We start from the raw sequence: 13,439 nt of genomic DNA, 5'->3' as shown, positions 1-13,439 counted from the left end.
AATATGACATACCTATTAGGCCTACTAGAAGCAAAAATCTTTATGTTAGGAAATAGTTTTGCAGTCATTCATATACTCCAGTTCCTCAAGCATGAGATCGGAAAGTAATAGCACAAAATTTTTATATAGCTTTGGAATTATTGTATTCTTCCATAATTTATGTGACATCTCCATTTCATCTCCTTCCTCGTTCTAATAACAAATCTTGTCATCACTAATTCTATAACTATTCCTTCCAGTGTCAAAACTTATTCTCCGGTTAACTTCACTAGCCCTGTCACAATCACCCAGTTTAGTTATCCCGCGTTTATTCCCCAGTTAGGCATTATTACGTGCTTGCACAATGCATTTTCCACGCTACTCCCAAAATAGAACTTAAGCGGCTGCTAGCCAGGGACTCTACAACTGGCCGTACTAGTGTAGCGGTCTGGCCAAAAAATTTCTGCCAAAATTAATTTTCTTGGATACAACGCAAAGATAATACGTAATCTTTCTTACTTGTTATTCCTGTTAGTCATTTATTTCCATTCTGGTAGTCTGAACCTACGGATTTCGCTAGTAATTATAACAATGCTGATCATTCGCAAACCCAGCAACCACACAAACAGTGATTAGCATCCAACAGCGATTGGCATCCACCCGTTCGGCTTTATTCTGCTCAGCTCATATAGCCCCGTCCACTTTGGTCTGCAGGAATTTATTTCTAGATGCACTGGGGATTCCCCTGGCAGAGACATCACATACGCTATGCTCGTATTCAAAAATGAACTTATGATTCATTCGGAAATCTACTTAATGTTCAAAAACCAACAGGGATGCATTTCAAAATCATAAAAATAATTCATTGACCAACGTACCCTGGATGCTAGGCGTTTTGTGAAACAACGTTTTTTCCCCTCGAGAATATGAATTTGGCGCCCCAGCCCCCCCTTAAATTGCTGCCCGGGGAAGATACCCCGGTTAACCACCCACTCCCTAAATCTGGGCCTGTTGTGCATGCCTGAATCTGGCAGCTTGGGCGCGCCAGTAAAATTTTTCTGGGTAGCATCTGACTGCTTGCTGCTACTACTTATACAGCCACACTTCTGTCGCCAGAAGCGGGAGAAGGTACTACTCATATGCTACTCAACTGCACACGCGTACGAGTTCACTCGCAACTGCTCAAACAAATCTAACGTAAACAGCTGCGACATCACGCTCATCGGAGGCACTTTGTCGTTATGAAGCATTACATAGTCTTCTTACTGCGTTTGACACATTTTGCTGTTGGCAGACACTTGTATGAGCACTGAGTTTTGTTGTATATGGGACATTTCCTTTGCAACGTAAGTTTTATTTTCGTTTTTTTTTTCTCAATCATGTTTTATTGCTGCAATATTATTCTGAGCCTTCTTAAAAACACAGTCACAAGTGTCCGCAGCTCGTGGTCTCGTTCTCGCTTCCCGAGCACGCGATCCCAGGTTTGATTTCTGGCAGGGTCATGGATTTGTACCTGCCTTGAGATGACTGGGTGTTTGTGTTGCCCTCATCCTTTCATCATCATTCCTGAAAGTGGAGAGATTGGACTGAGCAAAGATTGGGAATTTGTACGGGCGTTGATAACTGCGCAGTTGAGTGCCCCACAGACCAAACATCATCACAATCACAAGTATGCACATTGTACGCAACCAGTAATAAAAGGCACTAATTGGTGGTTGGTTGGTTGTTTGGGGAAGGAGACCAGACAGCGTGGTCATCGGTCTCATCGGATTAGGGAAGGATGGGGAAGGAAGTCGGCCGTGCCCTTTCAGAGGAACCATCCCGGCATTTGCCTGGAGTGATTTAGGGAAATCACGGAAAACCTAAATCAGGATGGCCGGACGCGGGATTGAACCATCGTCCTCCCGAATGCGAGTCCAGTGTCTAACCACTGCGCCACCTCGCTCGGTTCACTAATTGGTGGAACTGAAAATATTAATGATAGCATTTTGTTGAGAGTTTTCATAAAGATTATGGTAATTGTAGATCGGGCATGTGTTGAAGTGGTGCATGTACCTTGGGAGTAAGTTCGCCATCCATGCTGCTGTAACTATCGAATCCAATTGCCTATTATAATTCACACGGTCAAAAGAAGTGTGTTAGCTTAAACATAATGAGGAGCAACTAACATGTCCTAAATGTCCACCTTATTGCCCAGCTCGAGCACACACAGGCCTTGTCTAGATCTCCATGAAGGCACTGTGTTTTGAAAAATTCCAGAATAGCACTTTCCTGGGAATCATATTTTTGAGCCTTTACTATGCGATTGGTGGATGAAAGAACTTCATGAAGATTACTTTGAGAAAATGTGAAATTTAAGTTCTACAATAAGCAAGAATTTGCATCAAACTCTAAAACATCCATGTATACCTGTCTATTAGCATGATCATTTACAACAGTATCTATTCTATAACAATGACTACAGTTCCTCTTCCAAATTATGAAAGTTCACCTCTTACTTTTTACTTCTTCAAAATATTGTTCATGCATCTTGGAATGATATTAAATGATTTTCCAAGTTTGTGATGCTATTTTTGCTCATGGGCGAGCATTTCTGCATCCACTGAAATGCTGCATCCTTCTAGATTCACTGACTGCATTTCTGTTTAGTACAACCAACGCTTTTTCCTCTAGAGATCTGCAGCAAGAACTGAACTATAAAACTGTTATGGAAGTCTCAAGAGACATTTATTTAGATATTATACAGATAGGATAAACTTATGGTTATTGTTACCCAACATTCATACATGTAGAATCTTTTCTGTAGACATCATATACAAATTTTCATTAAATGCTCCATTTTACGGCATTTTCTGAAAAATTCATTAGATATAATCTCAGACTGCCCATTTCTGATAAGAACATAAAACAGAAAAACAATTTATGCCAGGCAGAAAAGTTTTCATGTGTAAAAATAACAGTGCACCTTGCATGACACTGAAAGTTAACAACATACAGGGTCGCAAATTGCTCTCAAGGCACTACCAAGCTGTAGTTGCTTTGTAGAAAGAGGGTGTTCCTAGCAGTGACAATTATAAATTAAAAATCAAATAAGGGACTAACAATAATATTATGACAAGGATAGACTGCTACCTGCCATACAGAGGAGACACTCTGTCACAGACAGATGCAACGAAATGACTCAGCCAAAATTCTTTTCTTCTGAAGTAATGCATTTTCTATAAAGTGAGTAGCAATCCACCTTTTTCATTATATTGTTAAAAATAATAAAAAACTATGTAGGGCTGCTTCAATGTTTCACTTACATTCTCTGCAATAAAAGAAATTGCTTTTCAGAGCAGACAGACACGCTTGATGCGGTAGTGTTTGGCATATATGTATCACTACCCCAATAACTGCTTCTCGAAGTGATGAACCTTTCACAGCAGAAGTATCAATACATTAGGCCTTTTCTGAACCCACACCAATTAAAACTGCACACAAAAGACAGCATTATTTCTTTTATTAAAATTAAGGTGAAGTGCTTTGTTGTCATTTTGTAAGAAACTCATTGTACACTTTAATGTAGTGCCTAGTCTCTGTAGGAACAGTATTGGACATTAAAAACATGATTGTGTCAACTGGAAAGTGCTATTTTCTCAGTCAGATGTTCTCAAGAAAGGACTTTAAGGAGATGTTTCTCAAAATGTGTCTGATGTTGCACACAAATTACCTCATGTAATTGACCGTAGCCAAAAACTTCTTGACACTAAAAATCACTAACAGAATATAGCAAGCATTAGTGATTAGGATAATAGTCCATATAGTATTTGATCTGTAGAACTACCACAATGTCTTACGTATTAATTTTCTGTGGTGAACTCAGATTTTCTTGTAAGCTATAATGCATCTGTGTACAATGTGCAAATGGTTTAGAGTATACACTTTCAAATCAGATGCTTCATGTTAGTCTTTAGTAATATTGTTGTTGTTGTTGTTGTCGTCTTCAGTCCAGAGACTGGTTTGATGCAGCCCTCCATGCTACTCTGTCCTGTGCAAGCCACTTTATCTCCAAGTAACTACTGCAACATACATACATACATAGTGTATTCATCTCTTGGTCTACCTCTATGATTTTTACCCTCCACACTTCCCTCCAATACTAAATTGGTGATCCCTTGATGCCTCAGAATGTGTCCTATCAACCAATCCCTTTTTCTAGTCAAGTTGTGCTACACATTCCTCCTCTCCCCAATTCTATTGAGCACCTCCTCATTAGTTATGTGATCCACCCATCTAACTTCAGCATTCTTCTGTAGCACCACATTTCAAAAGCTTCTGTTCTCTTCTTGTCTAAACTATTTATCATCCACATTTCACTTCCATACATGGCTACACTCCATAGAAATACTTTCAGAAAAGACTTCCAGAAACTTGAATCTATACTCAATGTTAACAAATTTCTCTTCTTCATAAACACTTTCCTTGCTATAGCCAGTATACATTTTATACCCAGTCTTTAGTAATACACAAAGATATCTAGATGATTTACCATCTGGCCAATCCCAATTCAGTTGGAAGATAACTACACCAATAGCTCATTAATTAAAAACCATGATTTAAAGTAAAAACTACTGTGTAGTTGTTATTTTGGTACACAATCACAATACAAAATTTGTGAAGTTACCTGTGTTTCCAGTGCTTTCTGCCAGTTCTCACAGTTGCATTTACTGTATTGGACCTAAACACTCCTCATAAAAAAAAAGTTAGCCACCACTGTTGTAATTCTTCCTGCAGTTCATCACTTCTGGTATCAAACATTTTATATATGGCTTCTGGCACCTCCAGAACACCACTTTTCAATTCTTGTAGGAGTAACTGTTTCTTTAAAATTAAGGATTGCTTATTTTTACCAGTAGCAGTGCTTGCAGATAGTTGCTTTATTTTACTACCTATAACTTTCCGCAGAGCAATATCAGCTTCATGAATGAGATTAGGAGCACATTTTTTATGTGCATTCTCATCATCTTCATTATTCACAGGTAAAACTGGTTCCTTAAGGCTATCCTCTATAACCCGGAATGCAGCTTGTGCATCTCTCTTATCAAATGGCGATTCTGAAGAGAGACAACAGAACCATTTCTCCCACGAATTTTTCTTACTGGGGCAGCACAGTTTTCCTGCCATTCTAATAATAGTATCTTGTGCCACACGATCATCTGATCTCTGCGAGTTGCGACTACAAGCCACCTCTGCTGAACAGTGTAAACAGATTTCTGCAAAACTTATTGTATATTTTCTTGCCATTTTAAAATATTCATACCGCATACTACTGTAATACATATTGTCATCTATGAGGACCATTGTAGTTTCATTTGTAGCTTGTGAAATGTGCCTTTTGGTCTTCTCTATTTGCATACACTGCAAGTAGTCGTCTAGTTCTGAATAGTTCTGTGTTTTCAGGAGGCAAATAATATTTTCAACTACGAAAACAACCTTCTTACGAGTTTCACTCCACTTAGTTTGTTCAAGCGAAAGTAGTGGCACTAATGCATCATAACAAATATGAATTATACTGTGATTTTTTTCACCCACGGATCCAGAAACATTAACGTCGCCACTCAACTTCATCAACACTTTTGATAATGTTGTTTTGCCACTAGCTGGCAAACCAAGTAAAATAAGCAGCACAATCTCACTTTCCTTATTTTCCATGACAGCACAATATTTGCAATTCTTAAGAGTAATTTGCTATACAATTACTAAATAAGACTTAACCCAAACTCATTTGACAATGTCCACATAACGTTACTATTATTTCATGGCGCCTGCTTATTCAACTTCGACAGTGAGCTCCTATTTCCAACAAATTAAACGTTTCGATATAATCAACTATTCAACACGATTGCCGGCAACTGCACACCGTTTATCAAAGTGTCACTGCAACACAGAAAACTGAATCTGAGTTCTGACACTTGACTCTTTAGCGCAAAAAACAAACCACTGTCGAAAATGTGTGACCAACACTGAAGAAATAAAAAGCGAAAACATTTTGGAACAAGACACCCGTATGATTTTAATACAAATAACAAAAAAATGAATAATTTATATAGATCCACCAACAATAGCACTATGCGGCCAACTACTGACAGCATATTTCACATTGTACCGCCACCACCATATTCCTGCGACGCGTTGCCACTAAACTCACAACCATCACATTTTATGCTTCCGTCTAGAGCTAGAGCGAAGCAAAACATGCGTCATGCGTAGGAATGAGGAGTGTAAGATGTGAGCTTGCAACAAAAGTTCATCTTTTATAAATACGATGATGTATATCTGGGCGTGTATTCATGAACTAAATCAGCAGACAAGTGCTTATTATTGCTCCCAAATTACGGGAAACTTAAATTTTCGATAGCTGTAACACAATCAGATATAATTGTACAAAACCACAGCCATATCAGTCCGCATTAGCACCGAGACACCTGTAATTTTCTGAAAGCTAATAGAAGAATAACTCAAAAGTTGATCAAATTTAGCAGTGTATTATCCCAAAAATGAATAAATACGTTAGGGTGCTACTCACTGCCGATACCACTCCATTATTTTAAGTGTCTTGTTATCTGACTTACCTGTTAAAGACAGCCTGACATCAGTGGAAATTTGCTTGGTACTTGTAAGGATGTCACGAATCGGGACATAGTAAAAGTCTTATTGTGAAGTCCATTGCAAATTTTAGCTCCCAGATGTAAAAATTGGCGCTTCAGCGTTTCTATGATTAGGTCTAAACAGAGGTTCGGTTGGACAAGAAAAGTATTAACAAGCTGCTTCCTTGAATTAACAAACAGAAACTAGTTTTCAAGTTATTTCTTGCCTTGTGGTATAGACTACATGATATGTACACCAAATAAAATGTTATGTATTGTCTTTCCCGACTCAGTGTCGGCTGACGTATGCAAGAGTTTTCGTTATATTGGCAGCATGCTGGTGAAATGAAAAACGAGAAGCATGAAAGCGTCCTTTAGACCAGATCAGCTGTTTATATAAACACAATGTTATCTTCATGAAGCAACTTTCTTTATCAAGAGAACCATTATTTCTGGCTTGTTATTTTTTGTAGCCACAGTTACATCACGACAGAGAAGTGACGAGCACTTTTGGTGTCATCATTAGGGTAGTTCTCTCGCACGTGATTGTCGTCCTGAGACTAAATAGCGAGATTGTAGAGAAGATTTTTGATAGATAGTCCAAACAGTTACTGAAATTCTGAGTCACACCATGATGAACACTATACGCTTAGTAATAGGTAAGTGCTTTCTGCAGTACGTTCTCTCTCTCTCTCTCTCTCTCTCTCTCTCTCTCTCTCTGTGTGTGTGTGTGTCACATAATACGAAAAAAAGTTTTAGAAGTAGAGAGTGTGCAGACATAGCTGTCACGCTCTGCCGACGAGTAAACAAGACCAACAAATTATATGTGATTTGAGGGAAAACTTCTACAGTGCACGTAGCAGTTATATTTCCCTCTACTTCTTCCTGCTCGATCCAGTATCTTCGACCTCCATTCCCTGCCACTGCTTTTTTTTTTTCATCCCTCTGCAGCGTACAGTATCCAGGAAACAGATAGCATTCACCATGCATTACATAAAATTAACGTGGTTTCTTTGCATAATTTGACTTGCCAGATAGTGTATTTGGTACCTACACAGCTGTGAGACTTGTGAAAAAAATTAAACCAAGTATGACTGTATTTGGATGTACCAGTACTGTTAATCTGCTCCAACATCTGCATCTACACTCTGCAAACCACCTTGAGGTGCATGGCAGTGGGTGTATCCCATTGTACCAGTTATCAGGGTTTCTTCCTGTTAGACCTACTTTCACTTGTGGAGTGCGGGAAGAATGATTGTTTGAATGCCTCTGTGTGTGCAGTAATTATTCTAATCTTATCTTCATGATCACTGTGTGAGCGATACGTAGAGGGTTGTTATATTCCCTGGAGTAATCATTTAATGCTGGTACATGAAGCTTTGTTAACTGACTTAATATGGAAATGAACCTGAACTCCACTGACATAATTTCAGGTGTTGTTCAGAGACAAATACAGAATATTTTTGTATAAGGCACTCATGGTCTTCAGTGTATTGTTGTAGGGTGACTACATTTAGTTTGATCTCTTACTGCCATTTCTCTCAGCAAGAGCATTGTAATGAAAATATTTGTATGATAGTACAGATGTCAACATATATAGGACTACCATATGCCTTGCTTGAAACAAATTTGTTCCATTCACCCAAAATACTTGCTTTTGACAACAGTTATGCCTACTTCACTCTTTGACCTTACGCTAAGGTGACAAAAGCCATGGGTTATGGTACCTCCTCGTCAGGCTTTCTTTTGCCTGGCATAAAGCAGCAATTTGACATGGCATGGACTCAACATGTCACTGAAAATCCCCTGCAGAAATATTGAGCCATGGTGCCTCTATAGCTGTCTGTAATTGCAAAAGTATTACTGGTGTAGGATTTGGTGCACAGACTGACCTCTTGATTATGTCCCATAAATGTTTGATGGGATACATGTCAGGCAATCTGAGTGGCTGAATCATTCTCTTGAATTATTCAAAATGTTCTTCAAACCAATGATGAACAATTGTGGCATTGTCATCCATGAAAAAAACATATTTGTTTAGGAATATGAAGTCCATAAATGGCTGCAAATGGTCTCCAAGCAGCCAAACATAACCATTTCCAATCAATGACTGGTCCAGTTGGACCAGAGGACACAGTCCACTCCATGTAAACATAGCCACACCATTATGGAACCACCTCCAGCTTGTACAATGCCTTTTTGACAACTTGGGTCTATTGCTTCATGGGATCTGCACCACACTCAGACCCTACCATCAGCTCTTGCCAACTGTAATCAGAATTCATCTGACCATGCCACTGTTTTCCAGTCATCTAAGGTCCAACCAATATGGTCGAGAGCTCAGGAGACGCACTGCAATGATGTCATGCTGCCCACATCGATTTATTCATGTAGTGTTGTTTGTCTGTTAGCACTGACAGCTCCATGCAAATGCCGTGGCTCTTGGTCATTAAGTGAAGGCCATCGTGCACTTCGTTGGCCATGGTGAGAGGTAATGCCTGAAACTTGGTATCCTCAACACACTCTTGACTCTGCAGAAATTGGAATATTGAATCCCTAATGATTTCTGAAATAGAATGTCTCGTGTGTCTAGTTCCAACTACCATTCCACATTCAGAGTCTGTTAATTCCTGTCATGCATGCAGCCATAATCACTTAGGAAAGTGTTTCACATAAATCGCCTGAGCACAAATGACAGCTCTGCCAATGCACTGCCCTTTTATAACTCGTATACATGATACTACCACGAACTGTATATGTGCGTTTTGCTATCCCATGACTTTTGTCACCTCAGTGTATGCTTGCATTCAGGATAGTGCTTGCATTCAAGGTAGTGTTAATTGTGTTAACAGTGATACACAGCAGTGTAGATAGGTTTAGCAATGGAAGATTTGGCCAGTAATCACATTGTGCAGTGTAAAATGGCACATTTACACCCCAGTGAGTTCTTCCTGCTGTAAAGCCAACTATATCACAGTACTTGCATTACTCTGTGATTTTTATTTTACATTTCGCTGTTTGCATATCACAGACTTGTTCACTGTTGTGAGGACATTTTCACAGAAATAAAGTTAACTGGAACAACAAAATGACTAAATCATAATTATGTTATCACTCTAATCAGTTGCCAGAGGTTGCAGATTCCATATACCAAAATACACAGGAGATTTCCCTGAATGATCTCCAAAATTTTGGTGACAGAGTTCAGATTAACCTTGCATAATATTCATGAAGGTATATAGTTACATTAGAAACAGAAGATAAATTTTGTGCTTTGTATTCCTCTAAATTGCAAGTTATCTCATTAATCAAACAGTAGAAAATCCAGGAAGGATTGTAACAATATTATGAAAAGGAAAGTTGCTACTCACCATATAGAGAAGATATTGAGTTGCAGATTGTCACACATAAAGCTTTCGGCCAGTAAGGCCTTACTGGCCGAAAGCTTTATGTGTGATAGTTTTTTATTGTGCCCATCAGCAACTCAGCATCTCCACTATATGGTGAGTAGTAACTCCTCTTTTCACAATAAAGTTATCTCGTTACTGTGCTCATATGCTCTTTGAAGGACAAATAAAAATATTTATTATTTTGTACAAAATACTCCTCATCTTTGACATAGGTCATCCACAACTGTTGTTGTATTTGATTAAATAGCAGCTCCAGCTGCATGTAATGTATTTATTTTCACTAAATAAGATATGTTTTTTATGTAGCTGGAGCTGCTATTTAATCAAATAAAAATGTTGACAAAGTATGCGTAATATGCAGTTCTTATATTCTGTGCCCTCAATGGGGTTAAAAGCTAGAAACTCTTAACCTACTTGTTGAGATATTTGGCAATGATCAGCATTTCATGTGAATATTTCGTATCTGAAGTAGTTGATTCCATATCATTGGTGAAAGCGAATTTGGAGATATGTCTGACTTGGCTTCTGAATTAAGCATTACAGGTTATTTCACAATCTGACAGCTATTCGCACAAATCTTCCAAGTGGATTTACAGTATTGGTATGTGGATTTACAATTTTGGTATGGATTATGCTATGTTATTATATGTCAGGGGCTTCTAAATTAAAGTGATGAATGCTTATTTGTGCTATTCACTCAAGAGACTCTTCTACTCAGGAAATTTTAATCAAAAGTAATCAGATTTGCAACTTATTGCAGTAGAAATTGGTGATAAATAAATGTGAATCTCAAGACAGGATCAAATGTAAATCAAAACTGTTAACTAGGGAAAAATTGCTATGATTTTTATAATTAAATTTGAGTGACTTTTGTGCATCATACTTTAAATGAGAAATAAATCTCAGTGATTACGTGTCATGTGCCTTTGTGTAGTTTGATTTTTATATTGCAGAGAGGATGATTATGGAGAAATTTAACTTGGCATGCTCCCATTCCCTTGTTATCTCCTCATATTGGCTCACTGTTGTCTGTAGAATAATTGCAGTTTTTAAGTTTTACTTATCACTGTTTCTGCGTATAAAAGACATCATTCTGGTAACATCTGAATTCTGACGTCATAAGCTTTCTTCTAAATTTCCATTTCTATTTATTCAGATGTATTTTCTTGTTTTAATTTGATGGGACTAACTCATGCAATTTTTCTTTATAGATGAACATTGAACATGTATTTTTGCAGGATGAGCTCATAAATCAGCATTTCCTCAGCATGTCAGTAATTCCATTAAATTAATGTTATAGTTAAAAGAGGAGGTAGACTGGAATTTTATCATTGGGGAGAATACTGAAAGACATAGCCTTGTCGACCATGTCAGTCTGAAGTTTATCATTTGCAGTTTTTAATTTTGTATAAAGAAGAAAATATATTTAAAAAAAGATGCTGTGACTTACCAAACGAAGCGCTGGCAGGTCGATAGACACACAAACTAACACAAACACACAAAATTCAAGCTTTCGCAACAAACTGTTGCCTCATCAGGAAAGAGGGAAGGAGAGGGAAAGACGAAAGGATGTGGGTTTTAAGGGAGAGGGTAAGGGGTCATTCCAATCCCGGGAGCGGAAAGACTTACCTTAGGGGGAAAAAAGGACAGGTATACACTCGCGCGCACACACACACATATCCATCCACACATATACAGACACAAGCAGACATATTTAAAGACAAAGAGTTTGGGCAGAGATGTCAGACGAGGCGGAAGTGCAGAGGCAAAGATGTTGTTGAATGACAGGTGAGGTATGAGTGGCAGCAACTTGAAATTAGCGGAGATTGAGGCCTGGTGGGTAACGGGAAGAGAGGATATATTGAAGAGCAAGTTCCCATCTCCGGAGTTCGGATAGGTTGGTGTTAGTGGGAAGTATCCAGATAACCTGGACGATGTAACACTGTGCCAAGATGTGCTGGCCGTGCACCAAGGCATGTTTAGCCACAGGGTGATCCTCATTACCAACAAACACTGTCTGCCTGTGTCCATTCATGCGAATGGACAGTTTGTTGCTGGTCATTCCCACATAGAATGCGTCACAGTGTAGGCAGGTCAGTTGGTAAATCACGTGGGTGCTTTCACACGTGGCTCTGCCTTTGATTGTGTACACCTTCCGGGTTACAGGACTGGAGTAGGTGGTGGTGGGAGGGTGCATGGGACAGGTTTTACACCGGGGGCGGTTACAAGGGTAGGAGCCAGAGGGTAGGGAAGGTGGTTTGGGGATTTCATAGGGATGAACTAACAGGTTATGAAGGTTAGGTGGACGGCGAAAAGACACTCTTGGTGGAGTGGGGAGGATTTCATGAAGGATGGATCTCATTTCAGGGCAGGATTTGAGGATGTCGTATCCCTGCTGGAGAGCCACATTCAGAGTCTGGTCCAGTCCCGGAAAGTATCCTGTCACAAGTGGGGCACTTTTGTGGTTCTTCTGTGGGAGGTTCTGGGTTTGAGGGGATGAGGAAGTGGCTCTGGTTATTTGCTTCTGTACCAGGTCGGGAGGGTAGTTGCTGGATGCTAAAGCTGTTGTCAGGTTGTTGGTGTAATGGTTCAGGGATTCCAGACTGGAGCAGATTCGTTTGCCACGAAGACCTAGGCTGTAGGGAAAGGGACCGTTTGATGTGGAATGGGTGGCAGCTGTCATAATGGAGGTACTGTTGCTTGTTGGTGGGTTTGATGTGGACAGACGTGTGAAGCTGGCCATTAGACAGATGGAGGTCAATGTCAAGGAAAGTGGCGTGGGATTTGGAGTAGGACCACGTGAATCTGATGGAACCAAAGGAGTTGAGGTTGGAGAGGAAATTCTGGAGTTCTTCTTCACTGTGAGTCCAGATCATGAAGATGTCATCAATAAATCTGTACCAAACTTTGGGTTGGCAGACCTGGGTAACCAAGAAGGCTCCCTCTAAGCGACCCATGAATAGGTTGGCGTACGAGGGGGGCCGTCCTGGTACCCATGGCTGTTCCCTTTAATTGTTGGTATGTCTGGCCTTCAAAAGTGAAGAAGTTGTGGGTCAGGAGGTTTTAGGTAGGGTGGCAGGTGATCGGTGTGAAAGGAAGTTCTCCATCGCAGCGAGGCCCTGGACGTGCGGAATATTTGTGTATAAGGAAGTGGCATCAATGGTTACAAGGATGGTTTCCGGGGGTAACAGATTGGGTAAGGATTCCAGGCGTTCGAGAAAGTGGTTGGTGTCTTTGATGAAGGATGGGAGACTGCATGTAATGGGTTGAAGGTGTTGATCTACGTAGGCAGAGATACGTTCTGTGGGGGCTTGGTAACCAGCTACAATGGGGCGGCCGGGATGATTGGGTTTGTGAATTTTAGGAAGAAGGTAGAAGGTAGGGGTGTGGGGTGTTGGTGGGGTCAGGAGGTTGATGGAGT

At 39.8% G+C, this 13,439-nt stretch overlaps 2 protein-coding genes across 5 annotated transcripts in view; one reads left to right on the top strand and one right to left on the bottom strand.

Annotated features, from left to right (window-relative positions):
- The window catches only part of LOC126260062 (L-seryl-tRNA(Sec) kinase), a 29,912-nt gene extending 23,052 nt beyond the window's left edge, over nucleotides 1–6,860 (bottom strand). The window contains exons 1-2 of one of the 4 annotated variants that reach the window (XM_049957255.1): nucleotides 4,646–5,917; nucleotides 3,285–3,395 (exon numbers count right to left, since the gene is read on the bottom strand). In XM_049957255.1, the coding sequence (XP_049813212.1) occupies nucleotides 4,711–5,673 (963 nt within the window). In that variant the 5' untranslated portion in view covers nucleotides 5,674–5,917 and the 3' untranslated portion in view covers nucleotides 3,285–3,395; nucleotides 4,646–4,710. Of the gene's footprint in view, nucleotides 1–2,476; nucleotides 2,657–3,284; nucleotides 3,396–4,645; nucleotides 5,918–6,593 lie in introns of those variants that run through there. The other 3 variants (XM_049957256.1, XR_007546598.1, XM_049957254.1) reach the window with 3 other exon arrangements.
- A 118-nt stretch (nucleotides 6,861–6,978) lies between these two features.
- Nucleotides 6,979–13,439, top strand: part of LOC126260060 (ferrochelatase, mitochondrial) — a 63,113-nt gene continuing 56,652 nt past the window's right edge. Inside the window, exon 1 of the mRNA XM_049957251.1 lies at nucleotides 6,979–7,267. Within this exon, the coding sequence (XP_049813208.1) occupies nucleotides 7,240–7,267 (28 nt within the window). The 5' untranslated portion in view covers nucleotides 6,979–7,239. The remainder of the gene's footprint in view (nucleotides 7,268–13,439) is intronic.

This window comes from Schistocerca nitens, chromosome 5 (genome assembly GCF_023898315.1).
Source record: "Schistocerca nitens isolate TAMUIC-IGC-003100 chromosome 5, iqSchNite1.1, whole genome shotgun sequence".
Lineage (NCBI taxonomy): Eukaryota > Metazoa > Arthropoda > Insecta > Orthoptera > Acrididae > Schistocerca > Schistocerca nitens.
Note: the sequence above shows the minus strand (reverse complement) of the source record. Positions and strands in the feature narration are given on the sequence as shown.